Source organism: Salmo trutta, chromosome 2 (assembly GCF_901001165.1).
Source record: "Salmo trutta chromosome 2, fSalTru1.1, whole genome shotgun sequence".
Classification (NCBI taxonomy): domain Eukaryota; kingdom Metazoa; phylum Chordata; class Actinopteri; order Salmoniformes; family Salmonidae; genus Salmo; species Salmo trutta.
Window position 1 is genome coordinate 28581054 of NC_042958.1, and position 26026 is coordinate 28607079.

The window sequence follows — 26026 nt, forward strand, 5'->3', positions numbered from 1 at the left end:
AATTGGAGGTGTATCTGTGGATGTATTTCAAGGCCTATCTTCAAACTCAGTGCCTCTTTGCTTGACATCATGGAAAAATCTAAAGAAATCAGCCAAGACCTCAGAAAAAAAATTGTAGACCTCCACAAGTCTGGTTCATCCTTCGGAGCAATTTCCATTAGCCTGAAGTTACCACGTTCATCTGTACAAATAATAGCACGCAAGTATAAACACCATGGGACCACGCAGCCGTCATACCGCTCAGGATGGAGAAGCGCTCCGTCTCATAGAGATGATCGTGCTTTGGTCCGAAAAGTGCAAATCAATCCCGGAACAAAAGCAAAGGAACTTGTGAAGATGCTGGAGGAAACAGGAACAAAAAGTATCTATATCCACATTAAGACGAGTCCTATATCGACATAACCTGAAAGGCCGCTCAGCAAGGAAGAAGCCCCTGCTCCAAAACCGCCATAAAAAAGCCAGACTATGGTTTGCAACTGCACATGGGGACAAAGATTGTACTTTTTGGAGAAATGTCCTCTGGTCTGATGAAACAAAAATAGAACTGTTTGGCCATAATGACCATCGTTATGTTTGGAGGAAAAAGGGGAGGCTTGCAAGCCGAAGAACATCATCTCAACCATGAAGCACGGGGATGGCAGCATCATGTTGTGGGGGTACTTTGCTGCAAGAGGGACTGTCCACTTCACAAAATAGATGGCATTATGTGGATGGAAAATTATGTGGATATATTGAAGCAACATCTCAAGACATCAGTCAGGATGTTGAAGCTTGTTTGCAAAGGGGTCTTGCGAATGGACAATGACCCCAAGCATACTTCCAAAGTTGTGGCAAAATGGCTTAAGAACAACAAAGTCAAGGTATTGGAGTGGCCATCACAAAGCCCTGACCTCAATCCCATAGATAATTTGTGGGCAGAACTGAAAAAGTGTGTGCGAGCAAGGAGGCCTACAAACCTGACTCAGTTACAGTAGCTCTGTCAGGAGGAATGGGCCAAAATTCACCCAACTTATTGTGGGAAGCTTGTGGAAGGCTACCCGAAACGTTTGACCCAAGTTAAACAATTTAAAGGAAATGCTACCAAATACTAATTGAGTGTATGTAAACTTCTGACCAACTGGGAATGTGATGAAAGAAACAAAAGCTGAAATAAATCTCTCTCTCTACTATTATTCTGACATTTCACATTCTTAAAATAAAGTGGTGATCCTAACCGACCTAAACAGGACATTTTTACTAGGGTTAAATGTCAGGAATTGCGAAAAACTGAGTTTAAATGAATTTGGCTAAGGTGTACGTAAACTTCCGACTTCAACTGTGCAAGTTTGGTTAAGCAGGTTCGCCACCCTCAAGTCAGCGGCTAGGAGGGTCCTGGATGAAGACAATGTCAGGACTGAAGCACGAAAATGGCTGGGCGGAGTTCAACACCCCCCAGCATCATCACGCTGGGAAACAACAGAGGCTCCGTCCACTACTATGGCATTCCCAAACTGTGCAGGAACTGCGGCCAACTGGGCCATCTGGCCGCAGCCTGCACAGCCATCATCTGCAACCTATGCAGGGAAGAGGGCCACTTCTTCAGGTCTTTACACCAGCAGGGCAAGGGCTAACGCCCCCAAACCCACTAACACAATAACACAAATCCCAAACCCACTACCCCCCTGCACCAGACAACAGCAACGAAGAGCCAGTCCCAGACATTTCCACAGACACTGCCATACTCACCAACCAATTCCCAGAAACGGCCCCCACCCCTGTTGGCCCCTTCATCTCTGCCCTGCCAACAAATCCTTTCCTAGTCACCTCCACCCTCTTCAAACCCCTGGTCACCTCACAATTCCAGTTCTTGGATGACGATGATCCAGACTGAATAAAAATTACCAAATGGAAAACAACAGACAAAACAACAAACCACATGGACTTCATTTTGTGCACGGGGGCATTGTCATGCTGAAAAAAGGAAAGGGCCTTCTACAAGCTGTTGCCACAAAGTTGGAAGCACAGAATCGTCTCGAATGTCATTGTCTGGTGAACCATGAAAAACAGCCCTAGACCATTAATCCTCCTACACCAAACTTTACATTTGGCACTATGCATTGGGGCAGGTAGTGTTCCCCTGGTATCCACCAAACCCAGATTCGTCCGTCGGACTGCCAGATGGCGAAGCGTGATTCATCTCTTCAGAGAACGCATTTCCATCGCTTCAGAGTCCAATGGAGGCGAGATTTACACAACCAGCTGACGCTTGGCATCTTAGGCTTGTGTGCGGCTGCTCGGCCATGGAAACCCAGTTCATGAACCTCCCGACGAACAGTTCTTCTGCGGAGTGTTGCAACCAAAGACAGACGGTTTTTACGCTCTATGCGCTTCAGCACTTGGCGGTCCCATTCTGTGAGCTTGTGTGGCCTAACACTTTGTGGCTAAGCCGTTGTTGCTCCAAGATGTTACCAATTCACAATAACAACACTTACAGTTGACCGGGGCAGCTGTAGCAGGGCAGAAATTGACGAACTGACTTGTCCTATGATGGTGCCCCATTGAAAGTCACTGAGCTCATGAGTAAGGCCATTCTAGTGCCAATGTTTGTTTTTGGAGATGGCGTGGCTGTGTGCTCTATTCTATAGACCTGTCAGCAATGGGTGTAGCTGAAATTGTCGATTCCACTAATTTAAAGGGGTGTCCACATACACTATATAAACAAAAGTATCTTAAGGCCTTATTTTGAGGCCTCACTTTACCCTAATACAGTGGCCTGAAACTCCTGGTTTACAGGGCCCAGGCCTGCAAGTAGGGTTAAAAAATTCCAGTGCCTTTTCCTAAATTCCCAGATAAAAAAAATTATATTCTTGGAGGATTTCCAGGAATTTTCCCACTGGAATTTCTGCATTCATAATGACGAAATTATTGGATTAGTTTAGACAAATGTATACGATTTATCTTTGTGTAGCATAAGATTGATCAATCAATCACTCAATGTACATGCAAAAACACAGATATTAATAACAATAAAAAAATTAAAACCTGCCTTAGTGCATGCTGGGTAAAAAGTGAATTTGTTATCATAACTTAAATTGGGAGTTGCCACGGGTCCCCACCTCAAAAGGAAAATGATCGCTGTGAACCAAAGAATCTTGGGCCAACGGGGAGCCACAAGAATGAATGATAAGCCCTCCCGCCGCACTCTCTCCAACATGGGCTGAATCAGAACCACTTCCAGAAGCACGTTAAGGAAGGTCTGAGGCCACTGGTGCGCCAGAACATCCGTTCCCAATGGGGCACTGCTGAACCTCTCCCATATCTGGGCAACCACCTAGGGGTGTAGTCTCCACTCCTGAGGAAGAGCGCCCCATCCCCTGGATAGCAGATCTGCACTTGAGTTGAGGCAAATGGGAACATGCATCGCCTGAAGTGAGAGCAAATGCGCACTGCTCAACAGCAACAAGGAGCGAGCCAAGGTGAGGAGGGGGAGAGACTGAGTCCCTCCTGCCTGTTGATGTACTGTATGCCACTGTCGTCATGTTGTTGGAATTGACCTGCACATGCCGTCCGACAAACACGTGGGGCAGAGCATGTAAGTGGAGTTCAGTGGTTGGTCAATAAAAAAGTGGTCAGATGAAGCAGATGCTAACCTCTTGTTGGGCTCGTCCCGTATGCGGGCTCGTCCCGTATCCAGCGAAAAATCCTATCGCCATTAGCATAACAACATTTAATATATATATTTTTTCAAATATAGGACTATGTTATATCGTTTTATAGATACACCTCTCCTGAATCGAACCACGTTGTCCGATTTCAAAAAGGCTTTACAGCAAAAGCAAAACATTAGATTATGTTAGAGGAGTATATCGTAAAAGTAGCCACATAGCCATTTTCCGACCAACCACATGCATCACAAATAACCAAAAAACAGCTAAATGCAGCACTAACCTTTGACAATCTTCATCAGATGACACTCCTAGGACATCATGTTACACAATACATGCATTCTTTTGTTCGATAAAGTTCTTATTTATATATAAAAACAGCATTTTACATCGGCGCGTGACGTTGACTAACTTTTTTCCCTCATGCATCCTGTGAAACAGCGCTACAATTTACTAAATTACTATTCAAAAACATTTTTAAAATGTAATATTGTCATTCTAAGATTTATAGATGAATATCTCTTGAAAGCACCTGTAATGCCAAATTTAAAAATAACTTTACTGGGTAATCACACTTTGCGATAAAAGGGGATGCGATACTCAGAAAAATAGGCTACCGTTACAGGTCAGCGCCATCTTGGAACAATCGCATATCAAATCTACTCTTGTATACTATTGTCAATAAATCCTTACCTTTGATTATCTTCATCAGAAAGCACTTCCAGAAATCCCAGGTCCACAACAAATGTATTTTCGTTCGAAAAAGTTAATCCTTTACGTCCCAATAGCTTGTTCTTGTTAGCGTGTTCTGAAGGCTGCTCCAAAAGTTCCATCGGACGCGGGACTCCTCTTTCAATAAAATGCAATTTTTTTTTATTTAGGTTCGTTCAAACATGTCAAACGTTGTATAACATAAATCTTTAGGGCCTTTTTCAACCAGAGCTTCAATAAGATTCAAGGGGGACGATTGCATTGTCTTTCTAAACGTTTCGAAAGGGGAGGGTAGCCAGGGGTGCCGGCGTCATAATGGTGATGGCCCTCTCCATATGACCACTTTCCACAGCGTCTCATTCTGTCAGTTTTCACAGTAGGAGACTCAAACCACTTTGTAAAGACTGGGGACATCTAGTGGAAGCAATAGGAAGTGCTCAATGAACCATTGCTCACGGTGTGATTTATAGGCAAAATGATGAAGTTGAGTCCGCAATTCAGAATTCCACTTCCTGTTACGATCGGTCTCGGGGTTTTGACTGCCATATGAGTTCTGTTATACTCACAGACACCATTCAAACAGTTTTAGAAACTTTAGGGTGTTTCTATCCACAAGTATTAATTATATGCATATCCTAGCTTCTGAGTTTGAGTAGGAGGCCGTTTAAAATGGGCACGAATGTTTTTCAAAAATCGCTGTAGCGCCCCCTATCCTAGGCGACCGACAAGAGGCTAAGCTACAGGACTGTTTTGCTAGCACAGACTGGAATACGTTTGGGATTCCTCCAATGGCATCGGGGAGTACACCACATCTGTCATTGGCTTCATCAATAAGTGCATTGATGACGTCGTCCCCACAGTGACCGTACGTATATACCCCAACCAGAAACCATGGATTATAGGCAGCATCTGCACTGAGCTAAAAGCTAGAGCTGCCGCTTTCAAGAAGCGGGACTCTAACCCAGAAGCTTATAAGAAATCCCGCAATGCCCTCCGACGAACCATCAAATAGGCAAAGGATCAATACAGGACTAAGATCGAGTCGTACTACACTGGCTCTGACGCTCGTCAGATGTGGCAGGTCCTGCAAACCATTACAGACTACAAAGGGAAGCACAGCCAAGAGTTGCCCAGTGACACGAGACTACCGGGCGAGTTAAACTACTTCTATGCTCGCTTCAAGGCAAATAACACTGAAACATTCATGAGAGCACCAGCTGTACCGGAAGACTGTGTTATCACGCTCTCCGCAGCCGATGTGAGTAAGACCTTTAGACATATCAACATTCACAAGGTCTACACACAGACTGATTACCAGAACGTGTACTCTGAGCATGCGCTGACCAACTAGCAAGTGTCTTCACTGACATTTTCAACCTCTCCCTGTCTGAGTCTGTAAAACCAACATGTTTTAAGCAGACCACCATAGTGCCTGTGCCCAAGAAACTAAGGTAACCTGCCTAAATGACTACTGACCCGGAGCACTCACGTCTGTAGCCATGAAGTGCTTTGAAAGGCTGGTCATGGTGCATATCAACACCATCATCCCAGAAACCCTAGACCCACTCCAATTTGCATACCGCCCCAACAGATCCACAGCTGATGCAGTCTCTATTGCACTCCACACTGCCCTTTCCCACCTGGACAAAAGGAACACCTATGTGAGAATACTATTCATTGACTACAGCTCAGCGTTCAACACCATGGTCCCCTACAAGCTCATCAATAAGCTAAGTACCCTGGGACTAAACACCTCCCTCTGCAACTGGATCCTGGACTTCCTGACGGGCCACCCTCAGGTAGTAAGGGTAGGTAACAACACATCTACCACACTGATCCTCAACACAGGGGCCCCTCAGGGGTCGTGCTCAGCCCTCGTGTATTCCCTATACACTCATGACTACATGGCAAGGCACGACTCCAACACCATCATTAAATTTGCAGATGACACAACAATGGTAGGCCTGATCACCGACAACAACGAGACAGCCTATAGGGAGGAGGTCAGACACCTGGGTGTGTGGTGCCAGGACAACAACCTCTCCCTCAACATGATCAAGACAAAGGAGATGATTGTGGACTACAGGAAAAAGAGGACCGAGCATGCCCCCATTCTCATTGCAGTGGAGCAGGTTGAGAGCTTCAAGTTTCTTGGTGTCCACATCACCAACAAACTAAATAGTCCAAGCACACCATGACAGTCGTGAAGCGGGCACAACAAAACATATTCCCCCTCAGGAGACTGAAAAGATTTGGCATGGGTCCTCAGATCCTCAAAACGTTCTACAGCTGCACCATCGAGAGCATCCTGACTGGTTGCATCACTGCCTGGTATGGCAACTGCTCAACCTCTGACCGCAAGGCACTACAGAGGGTAATGTGAATGGCCCAGTACATCACTGGGGCCAAGCTTCCTGCCATCCAGGACCTCTATACCAGGCGGTGTCAGAGGAAGGCCCTGAAAATTGTCAAAGACTCCAGCCACCCTAGTCATAGACTGTTCTCTCTGCTACCACACGGCAAGCGGTATTGGAGCGCCAAGTCTCGGTCCAAGACAGCTTCTACCCCCAAGCCATCAGACTCCTGAACATCTATTCAAATGGCTACCCAGACAATTGACATTGCCCCCCCCTCTCCACACCACTGGCATTCTGTTGTCTATGCATAGTCACTTTAATTAACTCTACCTACATGTACATACTACCTCAACTACTACCGCCCCTGTATATGTTGTTATTTTTTTACTGCTTTAATTACTTGCTACTTTTATCTCAACTGCATTGTCGGTTAGGGGCTCGTAAGTAAGCTATTCACTATAAGGTCTACACCTGTTGTATTCGGCGACTGTGAAATATTAAATTTGACTTGATTTGATTTGAAATCCCGTGCACTGCTCTGGTGCTCCATGTCATTTCCTACCACTCTGCTAAAAAAACGCTTTGAGTTCACAGGAAAAACAACTCCCACTCCAACTTCGCTCCATTAATTAAAATCACAATTTAACCAGCACCCATCTATTTTTGTGAATACCTGAACCTACCAATTGTTTTTTAAGTATTGAAACCAAACCATATGGATTTCAATGAAAAGTATTTGAATAAACATGAAAAGGTAAATCTAAGAAGCGAACATCATTTCAAATAGGCTACATGTCATATTAAACAGCATATTACAGCATAAGAGCCAGACAGGTAGCCTAAAAAGCAACGAAAATGAATAATTAGGCTATATTATTTAAATCATTTCAAGGCTATAGCCTACAAAGATATACATTATAAAGCATTTGAGTGTGACACAATAGGCGGGTAGGGACACAAAGCATTTAAAAAAAAGCATTTTGTTGTATTAAATGATTATATAGTCTATACATTGCCCATATAGGCTGTGACTTACTCATAATTAAATTCAATTTAAACAAAAAATGACTTATTTGTGCCTTAGAAACACGAGTTTGGCCAGTCTGTGGCTTCAGGCTCATGTGATGGTGCCTGGAGAGCCGACCAGCAGCAGAGAATATCCTCTCCACACTTGCAGAGCCATTGGGGATGCTAAACGTCCTTTTGGCCAGTCTTGCCAGGCTTCGCAGAGATGCAGAGTTGTTTTTTTATTTTTCTATGGGTAGGCCTAAAAGGTTTTTAGGCAAAATAACCCAATCAAAACAGAAAGCTCCTTGAACTTGGGAATGTCCCAGACCTATTGGGCAAAATATCAATTATGGCCTATTGTACAGATAATAGAACTAAAATGAACGAAACATCTAAGAGATCTGATTTGTAGTTTAAAAATACTTTGCTACTTTGACATTTAGTTATCTACCCACCTCGTTCCTTTCTTTTATCCACATAATAAGTACAGCATCATGCTGTCTTTTCAGATTCCACAATGTTTATTTGGTTGTGGACACTACATTACAATCATTATCTTGCTCCTCATCTTTGTAATTCACCTTGATTTAGCACCTGTGTGTTTTATCAGCTTCTTTATGAAAATATTTACCGATCTCCATGACGGTAGCTAAAGCAAGGGGCTATAGCAGCACACAAGTAGAGTACAAATGCATGCTGGTGTGGGCATGCCCTGAGCTCGTGAAGTGATGATCCAGCCTTTGGGAATCTCTCTACAAGCTCCAGTCAAATTGAGCATGCCTATGAGAGCTGCCTGAGAGTTACGTACACTGTCAGAAGTTCCAAGTAATTGATTTAGCAAGCACTCTGTGACACCGTCCATACTCCCCGAATTGAGTAACCCTTGCACAGCGCGCCCCACCCTTGGGGTGACGCGTCTGTTGTGACAACGATCAGCCAATCATCAAGATAGGCCTTATCAAGTGCGATTGTAGATCCTTGCGAGAGTGCGACTCCCCATAGTATGTTGTACCGAAGTGGACTGACTGAAAGGGAACATGTGTTTGATGTGTATGATACCATTCCAATCATTCCATTCCAGCCCCTTACTATAATCCTGTCCTTTGATTTAAAGTGCCATCACGTGACTGATGAAGACCCTTACCCTTTTGAGAATGAGGATTCCTTCCTGATTGTGTTCATTGGTGATGATGTCAAACATGTTGCCTCCATCCCCCGGTACGATGTTGTACTCTACTTCCGCATTCTTCCCAATGTCCAAGTCATGCGCTTTGATCCTTCCCACAGCAGAACCCACTGCAGAGGACTCAGGGACTCTCAGGTGAAAGAAACCTTACACACAAAAACAAACAAATAGATTGATCTAGAGTATAGTTCATTTTCAACTTCTGGCATTATATTGGTCTTTTTTTCAGTGTGTCCCTAAATGGTTTGGAAGTGAGCAGCAGAGCAACTGCATCTGCCAATTGGCATTGTTGGCATGGTAATTACTTGTGCAATACAACAAGAGAAAGGGAGAGAGAACAGCAGACATAAAGAAAGGACAGATGACTTCACCCCTGGTCTGAACCTTGGTGCTGTAACATCATTATGGAAATATCATAGTGTTAGTAGAGTGGAGTGACTACCTGCCTAAGTAGCCTGTTGTAAAAGGCATATCAAAAATATCCAAAGACCAGGGGCCTCATTTATAAAACTGTACGGAGGATTCAAGTCAAAAGGTGGCATACGAACGAAACAAAGTGCTTACGCACAAAAATATTCTGATTTATAACACAGTGAGCACGTACGTCCCACACCGGTTTCCCTTTATAAATCACAATCAACTCAAAATTGGCGCACGTGAGCGAGCGTCTTGTCCCACCCTTTTTAAGCCCATAGTTGCCTATAAATAGTCAGGGAAATGCCCCTAATTAATATTAATCCATACCGACTGCTAGACGACAATGACGGCAAATCCCGACAGAAAGGCTAAAAAAAGAAATTTCACCCAGTGTGAAATGGAAGTTCTTGTAGGAGAGGTTGAAGCAAGAAAAAATATATTGTTGTGGACACAGTGTGGGCATTACAAATGCCAAAAAGGCGTAAGTGGCAGCATGTGGCGGATGCTGTGAATGCTGCTGGCTCAGAAGGTCGGACCCACTCAGAAACAAAAAAGAAATGGTCCGACATAAAAGTGGAGGCCAAAAGGTGCATAGCCTTGCACAGACAAAGTGTTTGTGCCACGGGCGGGGGAAAGGGGACACCAGAGCTCAACCCCATTGATGAGCGAATCCGGTATTATAGGGGAATCTCTCCTGAGTGGAGTAGCGACATGGGTGGAGGGGGACACAGACATGCAAGACGCACTATCCAGGTATGTAATTAGTATTCCCTCGTTTGAAAAGAGTAAACCAAATGCATTCAAGTTTAAACATTTATTTACACAAACAATTGTGACATTTATTGTTTTTAGTCGCTGCGTGCTCCACTGGGGTCGGTGGTGCTGCAGCTGAGCAGGAGCTGAGTGTGCCCAGCCCCGGCATCTCCACGCACCTTGTGCGTCACAACCCTCCAGCGGCCGTGTCCTCACAGATGCAGTCCTGCAAATGCAGAGAGACACCATCGACGCTATTAACGTGGTTGCCAAGGAGTTGAAGTGTGACAGGCACGGCTTGGTTTCTGCAGGTGCTTCTCTGTAAAGCTGGGCCCACTACAGCACAGAGATCCAAGAGAACAGCTCTTGGTAATCGGAACCGGCTCATAAGCCACTAATCATTGGCAAGTAAATCTTGCTTGTCTCTGAGAATTCGCTCTCTCCGAATTCTTCCATTCGCCAAATCTTACAACAGTGCCAAAGCAACCATTGTGCATCATTACGCATTTTAATTGCATGCCTTTTAATACCCACCCATTTGATTGTCGAAGCTACCCAATTGCGTAACACCTTCAGGTATGGTAATTACCCTGATTGTAACTGACAATGACAGGGCCATTATCACATTGACAGTTCTGCGCAAAAAACATGTGATAACGATAAATGAAACTGTGCACTCGTATCTGCCCGCCTGAGGCATCGAAAATGGCATCAGTTTAAACGTAATTTGTCCTACTATTCACCTTATTATTTATGAGAATAAATTTCATAACATGCAAGTATTGTTTAATAATTACAGATCCAATTAAATATGACTCTCGATTAAACTGGACAACATATTTGATTGTTTTTTGTTGCAAACCACATTTCCGTTTGTATTTATTATCCTAAATCATGTTTTTTGTCTGTTTTTTGTTGTTGTGTGCACTCATTTTTACATTTACATTTTAGTCATTTAGCAGACGCTCTTATCCAGAGCGACTTACAGTAGTGAATGCATACATTTCATACAATTTCATAAATGTATTTTCTTATGTGCTGGCCCCCCGTGGGAATCGAACCCACAACCCTGGTGTTGCAAACACCATGCTCTACCAACTGAGCTACAGGGAAGGCAGGGAAGGCACTCCAGGGAACTCTTCATATATTTCGATTTATTTTACACAATGGTATCAATTTCAAAGTGTTTCGTCCTTCTGCCATCAGTCGCAGTTTGTCATTACTCCAGTTTATGTGCGTATGGGTCAGTGTCCGTGGAAGACCGCATAGTCTCCCGTCAAGTTTGTTTTTTTATAAATCCCAAACTTTGCTTAGAAAGTGGCGTCGTTTTTTTGTGCCTATGCAACGTTTATAAATGAGGCCCCAGAGCAGCATACTCAGTCACAATTGCATGTTTGCAGTATTCACTTAACCTTTCATATTCAGTTACAGGGTTTTGGAGAGTGATCTTAAATATATGTATAAAGGCATAAATATACATATACAGTTGTTGCATTGATCCATGTTGTTCAAATTTGCTGACTTTCATAGGTCAATAAATGAATGGCAAAATCTTAATTTTTGCATTAATTAACTATTTCATTGATTTGATTTGTTTGCTGGCTTAAAGTAAATAATTCCAGCTATTTTATTACAGGCATCAGCTCCCACTTGAGTTGAACAACAATGCAAGTGAAAACTAATGGATTAATGGAAGGTAAATACCTAAGTCTGTTTACGTGGAAAGGTACTAGGCTACAAGTAAATAATACATAATATATAAGACATGGAAAGAACATAGATATCTGCCCTGTAGGAATCAGCAATATAACCAATTATACAATGAAAAAATTAAACCAGAATATTAAAACCGATATTATCAACATGCTTTTTTAACAGATGTCTAAATGGAACTTTAAAGTAAACTTCATACACAGAACAGCACCCCCTCCCTCTCTCACTTACTTTTGGAAAACCTTGGTGGGTTGTCATTGACGTCACTGAGGGTGATGTTGATGGTAGTGGTCCCAGCCAGACCTCCCAGCTGACCTCCCATATCCTTGGCCTGGATAAGTACTTGGTACTGCTCCTTCACCTCGCGGTCCATGTTCGGCAAGGCCGTCCTTATTATACCTAATGGCAACATGGTATCTTTAGAACACGTCAAAATGACATCTGACATCTAGGCACTATTATGCTCATAAGTTGTGCAGTCCAAATAGAAGATAGGTGGAAGCAAGATAATAGAGAAGGGACAAGGTGAGGGTTAACATGTGTTTTGAAGGATGGCTGATGGTTGCTGTATGATGAGTCCTTTTTGATGCCCTCTTTTTGCTAGATAGTTCAAATGTAGAAGTTACCTGTCTAGTACACTGTAAATACAAATTTGTTGAGTCAACCGAAACAAGTTTGTTACCCTAACGTCTTAAAATGTCAAGTCCAATCTAAAGTTATTTCAACCTAGTAAAGTAAGTGAAACTGACACATTTGGATGTAATCACTTGTTGAGTGAACTTGATACTTTTAGTCAAAAGTAACATTCTTGTAAAGTTCTTACTATGAGCACACTTGCGACTCAACCTTATCTGGGATTTGACCTCAGAAACTCTTGGTTGAAAATTAACTAAACTTCCTTCTACACCACCAGGTCTTTGTCCAATTATCTGACCACAACAACATATAGCAGTGCTCAGGGACACTGGATGTGAAGTTTGCATAAACTCTTGAGATTTGAACTTGCAATCTCTTGGTCAGGAGTGCATTGATGTTTCTGCAGTGCCACCAGGTACATATTTGTTACTGAAAACATGTATCCACTCACTCGCTAAATCAGAGTAGGATTAGGGTACACTGTTGTACATCTGTGGCCAATCTCTGTCATACCTACAGATTTGGTACCGAGCAGAACCATGCAAGCTCATATGTGTACCTCTGAAGGTACCTTATGTGTAAATTTGACCCTTTTGTACACCAGGGAACAACACTGTATCCTAACTGTACCCTTTTTTAGAGAGTGTGTGGACATACAGTATGTTCTTGGTAATAAATATGCACCTGGAGGCACTGCAAAAACATTGATGCACTCGCGACCAAGAGGTTTCAAGTTAAAATCTCCAGGGGGATTATGCAAACTTTACGTCAATTGTCCCTGAGCACTGCTATTTTTAAGTTGGTGTTGTCAGATAATCAGACAATTATTCACTTGATTATGAGCACAGTTTTTTAGCAAAGTGCAGAAATATATTATTGACAATAAATCTGCCAGGCCAATCTCTGTCAGCTAAACAGACCTGGTGGCATTCTAGTTGCTGGCAACCAGACGATTAGAAGTTAAAATCCCAGGAGGTTGTACGTTCAATTCCCATGATGTTGAGTGTAAAATGTACTCACATTATAGAATCTTACAAGATTTTACTGTAATATGTATCCTGTACAATTACAATAACTAACTGCCTGTTGAGTCCCACCATCCCTACTGACATTTTACAGCAAAAACAACTTAATTTGACAGTAAAAATACAGTATGTTTTTGTAAATTTACTTTTGAAAATACAGTTCAACTGTAAAAATACAATATTAGTTGCATATTTGCTGTATTTTTATCGCAACTACGTAGCTGGTGAAGTTCTTTAAAATGATAAATAATTTTTAACAGTGTGTGCCGTAAGCACATCTGAAATATCCTATAATAATAACTGTAATTGCAAGTGAGGCATATTAAGATAATTTACAGGACGGTCCAAAACGTAACCAAGTACATTGCGATTGACAGTAAATATACAGCAAAATGGTAATACAGTACATTGCGATTGACAGCAAAACAGTAATACAGTACTTATTTACCATACAATTATCCGTATCATAAAATCTATAGCAATTGCTAACAGTGTAGCTTTGTCAGCACAACAAAAAAACAAGTTGAATCACATTGATTTGTCTAAAAGTGTGAAGTTTACGCAACAAGTCATTGAAGGTAGTAGGATAACACGTTTTTGTTTAAAAATATTTTTTCACAATTAACAATTTCAGTATTTTTCAGTTGAGTTGACTTTGGAAAATGAGCTGAGACAACTAAAAGGCAACATTACTTTTTACAGTGTAGCAGCCCCATTAGAAAGAGCATTTACTTAGAGGTGCTTTAATGTGCCTGAAGTCAAGGCTGTGATATATAGAAATAGAGGTCATTTCAGCAAGTGGAGACACTTGACATTCAATACTGAACTAAGTGAGGCTTTATAATGATTCACCAGAGGGTCTGAGGGACCTTGACCTCAGAGGAAATACAGCCGAGTAATGGCCAGGTCAGCTAGGACGATGTCAGCGTGATAGAAGGAATAGAAATGTGGCAAGATGTACATTTCTTATTCTCTTATTCCCCCATTCGTAATATAAATAGGATGGATTTCACATTTGATCCTCAAATCCTGTCTTCTGCGAGTGCAACAAAGGATGTTGTTTTTTGACATTCTTCTCATCTTTTTGAATGCCGGCTCTAACGGCGGGATGATGCTGTGAAGTGCATGGTGATTAAGGCATGTGATTCCCTCCCCCACTTTCCCCTTTCTTTTTTCTCTCTCTCCTGCTTGTTTGTTCAGCTGCGTTGATGTATGTAGTGGCAGGCTCAGCGTGGGAAACATTTGTTTTAACAGTTGGATGTTTTCGCCATCAGGTTTGAAATACAGTCACAGTGTGTGTTCTGTATATTCTCCAGGGTGGAAAGGCATAATCTGCGATAGATTCTCCCCATTCCCTTTCTCCCTCTGATATCACGTTGGAAATGGTTATCATGATTTCCTTTTATTTTTCCCTCCCTTTTCTGTGACACATTCATTTTCTTCACTTGCTTTCAAAAGACATAATACAAATCTAAATTCTAACACAAACAATTAGACCTTTGAACACACTGATAAGAAGTAAAAACTGTATCGACAATTAGGCTACATCAAATACATACGGTAAGAGGGTTGTAGGGTTCTCGACAGTTAGCTGTCTATTATAAGATTGATGTTCACTGGCACAGGCTGGCTCCCGGACACACATGACAACTGGAGCGTGCAGGGTCGGCGAGGTGCTCATCCTTTGGCACGGTCATAGATGCCAAGCCACTACCATTACTATTGCAGTCACTACCACTAGCACTACCACTACTACTATTTCACCAAAAAAAACTTTAAGACAAGCAAGCACACACATTTTCTGTAAGAAATGTCCTTTTCTAATTGAATTTACATTTTCACTGCACGCATATTGAATTTAATTAGAGTTCCTTCAGAAAGTATTCACACCCTTTACATTTTTTTCTCTCCACATGTTGTTGTGTTACAAAGTGGGCTTAAAGTTGATTTAATTGTAATTGTTTTGTCAACGATCTATACAAAATACTCTGTCATGTCAAAGTAAAAAAAGTTAGCTTAAATTTTCATATGCCGAATTTAAAAGGTTCAACTCTACCAATAGTTTGTCACTACTGTATAACTATTGCTACTGTATAACTGTTAAATAGCAAATGTGCCTACTCTGTTATTGGCAAGTACTCCAGCCAACAGCTTGCAGATACAGTGTGGGTAGGCTGTGCACTGCAGCCTGGTCTCAGAGAATTTGCAAAACGTACAATATATGTGTCACGTCCTGACCAGTAAAAGGGGTTGTTTGTCATTGTAGTTTGGTCAGGGCGTGGCAGGGGGTGTTTGTTTTGTGTATTTCGGTGTTTTGGTTTAGGTTCTATGTTCTATTTCTGTTTAAATCTAGTTTTCTATTTCTATGTTGGGTTTTCGGTAGGACCTCCAATTAAAGGCAGCTGGTTGGGATTTTGCAAGGACTTCAAAAAAGTGTGTTGTGGTCCGTGAACACAGTTAAAGAGGTTAAACCAGAACCAACATTGACCTCGAAGTGCTGTAAAGCCCAAATGAGACCTAAAGCCTCCTTTTCAATTACAGAATAGTTTTTCTGATACTTCTTAAATTTCCGGGAAAAGAAACTGACTGGACACTCAATATTGTCATCATTTTCCTGGAGAAGCACAGCCCCAGCACCGATTTGACTGGCGTCTACCTGCAATTTGAAAGGTTTCTCAAAATTTGGTGCTACCAACACAGGTGACAAACACAAAAGAGCCTTAACTGCTTCAAATGCCTCTTGACACTGGGTGGACCAGAGAAATTCAGCCTTGGCATTCAACAGATTGGTCAGGGGGGACACTACTACCGAAAAGATTTTAACAAAAAGCACGGTAGTACCCCACCATTCCCAGGAAGCGCATCAGTTCTTTCTTTGTGGAGGGCTGTAGGAACTGCTTCACAGCCTGAACCTTGGCTTCCACGGGAGAGACAACACCCTGACCAACAACCTTGCCTAGGTATGTGACTGTAGCTTTGGCAAACTCACACTTGGCCAAATTGATAGTCAACCTGGCCCACACCAGTCTTTCGAACAGGGCTTGACTCTACAGACATTCTCCTCCCAGGAGTCGTCCAATTGCAGTCTTTTCTCCTCAGATACACAAAATCTCTGTTTGATAGGCTTAGCATCTCCGATGTCTATGTCATGCTCAATTAAGTGGGTTTTCGATAGAGTTTCAGAAAACAAAACAGGGTAGCTTCTAATAAGAGCTACCAAATCATCACGTTTCTCAGAGTCTAAATGATCTACCAAAACCACAAGGGTTTTCAAAGTCTGGGAGTTTTTCAACCGACCTTGTAAGACCTCATCCGAAACCCTAACTACCTCCTCTCCCCCTCCACAAAGTTAAAGCCACAAGATGCAGTGACTGGAGCAGCAGTCAACGCTGACCTCACTGCTGGAGTGCCTTCCACTTTGCTTCGATCACGGGAGTGATAACATTTTAACCTGTTGGGGATAGGGGACAGTATTTGCACAGCCGGATAAAAAACGTACCCGATTTAATCTGGTTACTACTCCTGCCCAGTAACTAGAATATGCATGTAACACCCTAAAGTTTCTAAAACTGTTTGAATGGTGTCTGTGAGTATAACAGAACTCATTTGGCAGGCCAAAACCTGAGAAGATTCCAAACAGGAAGCGCTCTCTCTGACCATTTCATGGCCTTCTTGATCATCTCTAACCAAAACAGGGGATTTCTGGCATGACATGATATTTTCTAACGCTCCCATAGGCTCTCAGAAGGCGCCAGAAAGGCTTTGCAGGCCATGGCTGAAAAACATTAGCGCATTTTGTAAGTGGTCGATCTGAGGACAATGAGACTGGAGGTGCGTGCCCGAGCTGACACCATGTTTACTTTCTCTCTCTTTGAACGAAAACAACCACTCCCGGTCGGAATATTATCGCTTTTTTATGAGAAAAATGGCAGAAAATTGATTTTAAACAGCAGTTGACATGCTTCGAAGTACGGTAATGGAATATTTAGAATTATTTTGTCACGAAACGCGTCGGGCGCGTCACCCTTATTTACCCTTCGGATAGTGTCTTGAACGCACGAACAAAACGCCGCTATTTGGATATAAGTATGGATTATTTGGGACCAAACCAACATTTGTTATTGAAGTAGAAGTCCTGGGAGTGCATTCTGACGAAGAACACCAAAGGTAATCAAACTTTTCTAATAGTAAATCGGAGTTTGGTGAGTACCACACTTGGTGGGTGTCAAAATAGCTAGCCTGTGATGGCTGGGCTATCTACTCAGAATGTTGCAAAATGTGCTTTCACCGAAAAGCTATTTTAAAAGCGGACATAGCGAGTGCATAAAGGAGTTCTGTATCTATAATTCTTAAAATAATTGTTATGTTTTTTGTGAACGTTTATCGTGAGTAATTTAGTAAATTCACCGGAAGTGTTCGGTGGGAATGCTAGTCACATGCTAGTCACATGCTAATGTAAAAAGCTGGTTTTTGATATAAATATGAACTTGATTGAACAAAACATGCATGTATTGTATAACATAATGTCCTAGGATTGTCATCTGATGAAGATCATCAAAGGTTAGTGCTGCATTTAGCTGTGGTTTGGGTTTATGTGACATCATATGCTAGCTTGAAAAATGGGTGTCTGATTATTTCTGTCTGGGTACTCTGCTGACATAATCTAATGTTTTGCTTTCGTTGTAAAGCCTTTTTGAAATCGGACAGTGTGGTTAGATTAACGAGAGTCTTGTCTTTAAAATGCTGTAAAATAGTCATATGTTTGAGAAATTGAAGTAATAGCATTTCTAAGGTATTTGAATAACGCGCCACGGGATTACACTGGCTGTTGAGAGGTTACACTGGCCCAGAGAGGTTAACAGGTTCACATGGCATAATTTAGAGGACTTCCTATGACCAGGGGTTTCAATAAGATAGTTCAAATCTGACACTTTGCGCAACACAGTGAAAGGACCACAATATTTTGCCTGAAAAGTTGAACTTACAAGAGGCAAAAGAGCAAGTACACGATCACCGGGACTAAACTCACGAAGCTTAGCCTGTCCGTCATATTTCAGTTTCATTTTCTGTTGAGAACATATGAGTTTTTCTTTCGCCAGTTCACCAGCCCTATACAACTTGAACCTAAAACCATTTACATAGTCAATAAGGTTCCGAGGTGGTTCCTCAGGCAAAAAACCATCCTGCAGCATTGCTAAAGGCCCACGCACCTTATGACCAAACACTAAGTCATTTGGGCTAAACCCTGTGCTTTCCTGCACTACTTCACGAGCAGCTAGTAACAACCAAGGTAACCCCTCCTCCCAATCTGCAGACAGTTCTGTACAGTATGCTCGAAGCAAGGATTTTAAAGTTTGATGAAAACATTCCAAAGCTCCCTGACTCTGAGCATGGTACGCAGTAGACTTATTGTGTTTAACTATAAGCTGTTTGAGAACCTGAGCAAATAAATGTGAGGTAAAGTTAGATCCCTGATCTGACTTGATGATTTTTGGAATCCCAAATGTTGAAATAAATTGAGTTAACGCTTTAACTACTGATTTTGAAGTTATGGTACGCAAGCGAAAAGCTGCCGGATATCTAGTTGCTTGACACATAACAGTTAATAAGTAGCTATGACCTGACTTGGACCGTGGTAAAGGCCCAACACAATCGATAATAAGATGCTCAAAAGGTTGCCCTACGGCTGGTATTGGATACAAAGGTGCTGGCTTTACAACCTGGTTTGGCTTGCTTGTGCGCTGACACGTATCACAAGTTTTAATAAACTGAGATACATCCCGCTTTAAACGTGGCCAGAAAAAATAACAGAGTATGCGATCATAAGTTTTACGAACACGCATATGACCTGATACATCACCATGTGAAGTTCACAACACTTTATTTCGCAAAGTAGTAGGTACAACTATTTGAAAGACTGGTTCTCCTACACCCTGATCATAGTGTGGAACCCATTTCCTAATCAACAGCCCATCAAGAAGAAAATAACACTGAGCACTATTCCTCACCACTGAATCAGGAACAACTTTCTCAAACAGATCATCCAAAGTAGTATCAGCCTTTTGCTCAGCTATCAATGAATCTCTAGAACTAGTCAACTGTTCTGTCTGGAGATTGACTGGCAACTCAAGACTTTCTGGCTTACTCTCAACCTTATTACGAGAGGCAGCGCGGGTAACAGCACAAACTGGAAATATCTCAGGAGATACACAGTTGCTGTCTGGAGATACCCTTGATGGGACACTGAAGGATGCTTTGTAAAGATGTTTACTTTTCCATCTGCCCACACCTTACTACCTGCCAAATCATTCCCCAAAATCATGTGGACTCCCTCTACTGGCAACTGGGGTCTAACCCCAACATCTACATGACCCTCTACCAGACCACATTTTAAGGTAATTTCATGTAAAGGAGAAGAGAATGGAACTAAACCCATACCACGTACCATTACACATCTGCCAGTATCAGACTCCTTAGAGAATGGCAAATCAGATTCCAGAATAAAAGAATCTAAAGCTCCAGTGTCTCTTAAGATCTTGATCGAAACATTTTGTTTGTCATCTACCAGGGATACTACACCATCTGAAATAAAGGCTGAAAAATCACAGTGGGAAGACTGAGAATCAAACTCAACTAGTGGCTGAAAAAACTCACCCTGGTGGTCAGAGGCTGAAACAGGAGCTGCCATCACAGCAGGTTTAACTTGACCTGACTTCTTTGATTTAAGTAGAGGACAATCTTTCTTCCAATGTCCTTCAACTAAACAGTAGCGACAGGTATTAGCATTAACTGGTGCTTTAAGTCCTCCAGACCCAAACTTCTGTTGAGGCCTTTGGAAAGAAGCTCCGGAAAAATTTGACCTACTAATCCTGGAAGTAAAGTTATTTTTATGGTACATGTCACTGTTTGACTCAAAATTGCTTTTATGTGTTAGCCTGTACTCATCTGCAAGGACTGCTGCATCACTTGGAGACTTAACTTTACGTTCATTCATGTATGTAGCAACCTGGTCAGACACAGAATTTTTGAACTGTTCTAACACAATCAAATTAGACAGATCCTCAAAAGTACTAACTTCTGAAGCTGTACACCAACGATTAAATGCAGAAGTCAAATCACGAACAAACTCAGAATAGGTTTGTGAATCTAACTTTTTCCTGTAACGAAAACGTTGACGATATGCCTCCGGCACAAGTTCGGAAACCTTCAGAACTGCTGATTTAACTTTAGCATATACTTTACTGTCAGCTACACTCAGTGCTGCAAAAGCCTCACGTGCTTTACCTGTAAGTACACATTGTAACAACATAGTCATGTCCAAATCAGACCAAGCTCTAGCTTCAGCAATACACTCAAATAAAGTAAAGTATGTATCTGGATCTGACTCATCAAATTTAGGCAACAAACGAAGATTCTGTGAAACATCAAACTGATAATTCTTTTGGTCTATTAGCATGTCGCAATCGCTCTATCTCCAACTGCATTCGCAACAGCTCCCGCTGCTGCTCAAAAGTTAATGAAGTACTAGACTGAACTTGTACCTTTACTACTAGCAGATTGATCCGAAAAAAACACCTATTTCCATAAGACCCTGCTTTAATTTAGCTTTAATAGTCTCAAATTTTTTTATCATCAATCTCAATCTGATAATGTTCAGCAAATTCAATTAACTGCTCCTTAGTACACAACTCTAAGGCTACCTCTGAAGGAGTTTGAACAAAACCACTCAGAATGGAAGACATTTTCCTCAACCAATACAACTATTACAAATGCTAAAAAAAAAAATACAACTCACCTGCTGTCAGTCTGGGTTCAAGAACAGGAGCCACACCCCACTATCCTCCAAAAACAACTAACTAACTGGCCCTGGTCTTTGTGCAGTCACATGTGGTGGGGTTTTATGCACACAAAACCAGCGGAGTGGAAAAGACAACCAGAAACTCGCTGATAAGCCTGAACAGGAGAGGACCAAATTTAGCTACCAAACTAACTGAACCAAAAGAACACATGGCTCTCAATGCTCTCTCCAACAATATTGGCCAAACCAAAACATCCCTCTCAAACAAAAACTTGGCAATCTGAACTAAACTAACCCAACTATAAGTACAACTAACCTTAACTTATGGATGAGCCCCCACTTGTCACAGGCCGGCTCATAGCCTGTGGCAAAAATGAGAGGACATCAACAACCGGTATAGGCCAATTCAAAAAGTTATTTATTATAAAACAAAACTATTAATTCTAAACAAAGAAAAAGGAATGAGGTGTGGAAATGTCATTATGTAGGGTGCATGAGTAAACATGACTGAGTGGAAACTAAAGGAACAAACAAAACCAGACAGACAGACAGACAGACAGACAGACAGACAGACAGACAGACAGACAGACAGACAGACAGTGTAGTGGAGCAGTTGGTTAAATACCCTGAGCCCAGGTGGCTCCAATCACACCAGCTCCAATCACTAACGACCCTCCTCTGCCTGCAGGAGGAACAACCCCTGCACTGCAGAGGAGGAGCCGTGACAGAGGCCATATTTCGTTGAGGCTTGTTTCACTTGTGTTTTGTGGGTGGTTGTTTTCTGTATAGCCTGTGTGCCTTATGGAACAGTTTTTCGTTATACGTTTATTTTGTTTAAGTGTTATCTTTAAATAAATTAAGTATGAGCACTTTACCCACTGCGCCTTGGTCCTATCCTTACGACGCCCATGACAGAACCACCCACCAGAAAAGGACCAAGCAGCGGAAGAAGGAGCAGCAGGAGAAATATTTGGAGTCGTGGACATGGGAGGAGATCTTAGACGGAAAGGGACCCTGGAGGCAGGCTGGGGAGTACCGGCGACCGAAGGAGGAACTGGAGGCAGCAAAGGCAGAGCGGCGCTATTATGAGGCACTGTATGGGCCAAAGGCAATTGCAAGAGTTAGCCCCCAAATGTTTTTTTGGGGGGGGGGCACACGGGGAGTTGGACATTGTCAGGGTGGAGTCCTGAGCCAACTCCCCGTGCTTACCGTAGGGAGTGGGTGGCGAGGAGAGCACCAAGCTATGCAGAAATGCGCACGGTGTCGCCCATACGCATGCACAGTCCGGTGCGGCCAATAAGGGCTCCACAGCGTTGCTGGGCGAGAGTGGGCCGGCAGCCAGGGAGAAGTGCGCCGGCGCAGCGCATCTGGCCACCAGTGCGTCTCCTCGGTCCAGCTTACCCTGCACCTGCTCTACGCACGGCAGCCCTCACTCTCCAGCACAGCCCAGTTCACCCTGTGCCAGTGCTCCACCCGTGCCGGGCTACAGTGACCACTCAGCCAGGACGGGGTGTGCCAGCCCTGAGTTCCAGACCGCTGGTGCGCCTCCACGGCCCAGTGTGCCCTGTGCCCGCTCTGCGCACCCAATCTCCTGTAAGTCTCCCCAGTCCGGGGAGACCGGTCCCAGCTCCACGCAGGAGGCCTCCAGTGACGCTCCTCAGCCCTGAGCCTCCAGTGACGCCCCCCAGCCCTGAGCCTCCAGTGATGAACCCCAGCCCTGAGCCTCCAGTGACGCCCCCCAGCCCTGAGCCTCCAGTGACGCCCCCCCCAGCCCGGAGCCTCCAGGGACGCCCCCCCAGCCCGGAGCCTCCAGTGACGCCCCCCAGCCCGGAGCCTCCAGCGACGCACCTCAGCCAGGAGGCTCCAGCGGCGCTCCCCAGCCTAGAGTCTTCTGAACGGGAGCTACGCCCCTCCGTAGTGGGAGGATTGGGAAGGGGGGGGTGTAGCACAGGGACCATCGTTGACGGTGGCCACCCTCCCTTCCCTCCCTTTAAGTTTGGGGTTGTTTTTGTGGGGTTTTGTTTTTGAGGTGCATTCGGGGTCTGCACCTTTGGGGGGGAGGGGGAGGGGGGGGTACTGTCACGTCCTGACTAGTAAAAGGGGTTATTTGTCATTGTAGTTTGGTCAGGGCGTGGCAGGGGGTGTTTGTTTTGTGTGTTTCGGTGTTTTTGATTTAGGTTATATATTTTCTATTTCTATGTTTAAATCTAGTTTTCTATTTCCATGTTGGGTTTTTGGTAGGACCTCCAATTAGAGGAAGCTGGTTGTCGTTGCCTCTAATTGGAGACCATATTTAGTTGAGGTTTGTTTCACTTGTGTTTTGTGGGTGGTTATTTTCTGTATAGCCTGGGAGCCTTATGGAACTGTTTTCGTCATTTGTTTATTTTGTTTAAGTGTTTTCTTTAAATAAATTAAGAAGATGAGCACTTTACCCGCTGCGCCTCGGTCCAATCCTTACTACGCCCATGACAATATGATGAATATGCAAATACGTATGATATGTTATGAATTCTAGCTAGGTGGCTAATATTAGCTAGCTGGCTAACGTTAACTAGGCTAGGGGTTATGGTTAGGGGTTAAGGTTAGGGTTAAGTTTAGGAGTTAGGTGAAAGGGTTAGGGTTAGCTAAAATGATTCATGTTAGTGTTAGGGGAAGGGTTAGCTAAAAGGGTTAGGGTTAGCTAACATGCTAAGTAGTTTCAAAGTAGCTAAAAAGTAGTAAGTAGTTGAAAAGTTGCTAATTAGCTAACATGCTAAAGTAGTCCATGATGAGATTGGAACTTGCAACCTTTGGGTTGCTAGATATTCGCCTTATACATCCACTCACCCTGCATTAAGTAACCATACCAAATGTAACATATCATACTAATTTGAATGTCCAGGATTTATATTTACTATGTTACCTCTACTTTATGAGACCAGGTTGGCTGCAGATAGGCTAGTGTGCATGATGAGATTATTATGGATAAGAGCGAGAATATTTTGGGGGGTCAAATGGCAGTCTTGCATTGATCATCATGTCACCAGAATAAGACCCTCAATATTTATTGGAAAGGAGCATCAAGATCACTATGCACTTTCACCACCATGTGAAGTTCATCATAATTTATTTGATCTGTAACCTAATAAACGGCATTGTTTCGTAGTGGGAGGACCATACACCATATCATCGCGTGACTACAAGTTTACTTCGATATGATGGTTATCATATCAATAATGGAGCATAAAGGCGCTTCAACACATTTCACACATTAACTTTACAGATACAAAAAGATCCCACCATGTCAAACGAACAGATTAACTGTTGACATTTATAAAGTTGCACCAAAACGTTCTGTTTCCATCACAGCGGTCTTGTTTTTTTTATAGTGTGACTTTAAAAACTGTGGATGGAAATGTGGTCCACCATAAAGGAACTTAATAAGGAACTTTAACGTGCCACTGTTTCTAATCCATTGCCCTGGCCAGCTACAATGTAATGAAATCAAGATATCTCACTCATTTATATAATCAGATCAATAATGTATAATTAAATTCAAGTCAACACTGTCAATACTAATTTTCAGAGTTAGAATATACGCCCACCTATTAGATTATTAGAGCATTTGGAAACTCATCATTTTTTTGGAGAAGTGAGCTATTTTTTTTTTGACAGATAATTACCATGCCTTTTTGTCATTTCACACAAAGCTGGATAATAGTAACACAATCCCAAACAAAACAGCATTCAACATCGACTGACATATGGGTCCTACGTGGCTCAGTTGTTTCACGGTGCTTCCCAGGACCACATTTTCATACAAACTGTAAGTTGCTTTGGATAAAAGTGTCCTTTAAATGGCATATACAATTATGTAAACAGTAACAAGTACCAAATTAGACCCATTTCTGACTGACGTTGCCTATCTTATTTACCTGTCTTGGGATCAACAGAGAAGTATGGCTGGCCATGGAGGATGCTGTAGACCACCCTGGCACTGTTTCCATAGGTAGGGTCATCTGCATCTGTGGCTGTCACCTGCATGACATAGGTCCCTGTAAAACATACACATACATTTATAACATTGAGATTGGAGCATTTTTTATGGAATAGTTTTCATCCAGTTTAGTAGCTTGTGCCACCATGTATGCCTCCCAAATGGCACTCTCATTCCCTTTAAAGTGCACTACTTTTGAGCCGGGCTCAGGTCAAAAGTAGTGCACTATGTAGCGAATAGGGAACCATTTGGGACAGAGTCACTTAGACTAAAGTGTGAAGAGGATATGATAGAAGATGAGTGTGGAGCATTGGAACGTTGAATTACTCACTACGTGAAATATACATTTGCAGCTAAGTGGATGCTTAGCCGAAACATACATCAGGGGTAAAATGGCTGCTCAGACACGCATTCATTAGACATTGCCTCCATTATGGAAACAAAGAGTCATGCACAGCAGGAATAGGAAACAGAATGGCAGCCATCCAAACTTCCTGCTGTACCAAGAACAGAGTAATTACTGGTTATAGAAGTATGGGCTCATCCTCTGTAATTACTGAAGCTTCAATCTAAAACACCAATTGCAATTATCCACTGTCTCCACACAAGCATGTAAACCTACCATCAAATCCAATTATTGTATCTATAAGCTCAATTAAACCACGCCTGTGGCCAAATGAGATTTCTCTGTTTTATCCCATATGTACAGGCTGGGACTGTACAGTCTGCTTGGTGGACATCCAAGAGAAGCTACATGCACAAATGGCCATTGACACATGCTAATCTTTTAGTTGGCTGTAAC

At 42.7% G+C, this 26026-nt stretch overlaps 1 protein-coding gene across 2 annotated transcripts in view; it reads right to left on the reverse strand.

Annotated features, from left to right (window-relative positions):
* The window catches only part of LOC115154013 (cadherin-12-like), a 271441-nt gene that overhangs the window by 75299 nt on the left and 170116 nt on the right, over positions 1-26026 (reverse strand). For both annotated transcript variants that reach the window (XM_029699780.1, XM_029699788.1), the window contains 3 exons: positions 25163-25282; positions 12021-12188; positions 8865-9052 (listed from right to left, as the gene is read on the reverse strand). In XM_029699780.1, the coding sequence (XP_029555640.1) occupies positions 8865-9052; positions 12021-12188; positions 25163-25282 (476 nt within the window). The remainder of the gene's footprint in view (positions 1-8864; positions 9053-12020; positions 12189-25162; positions 25283-26026) is intronic.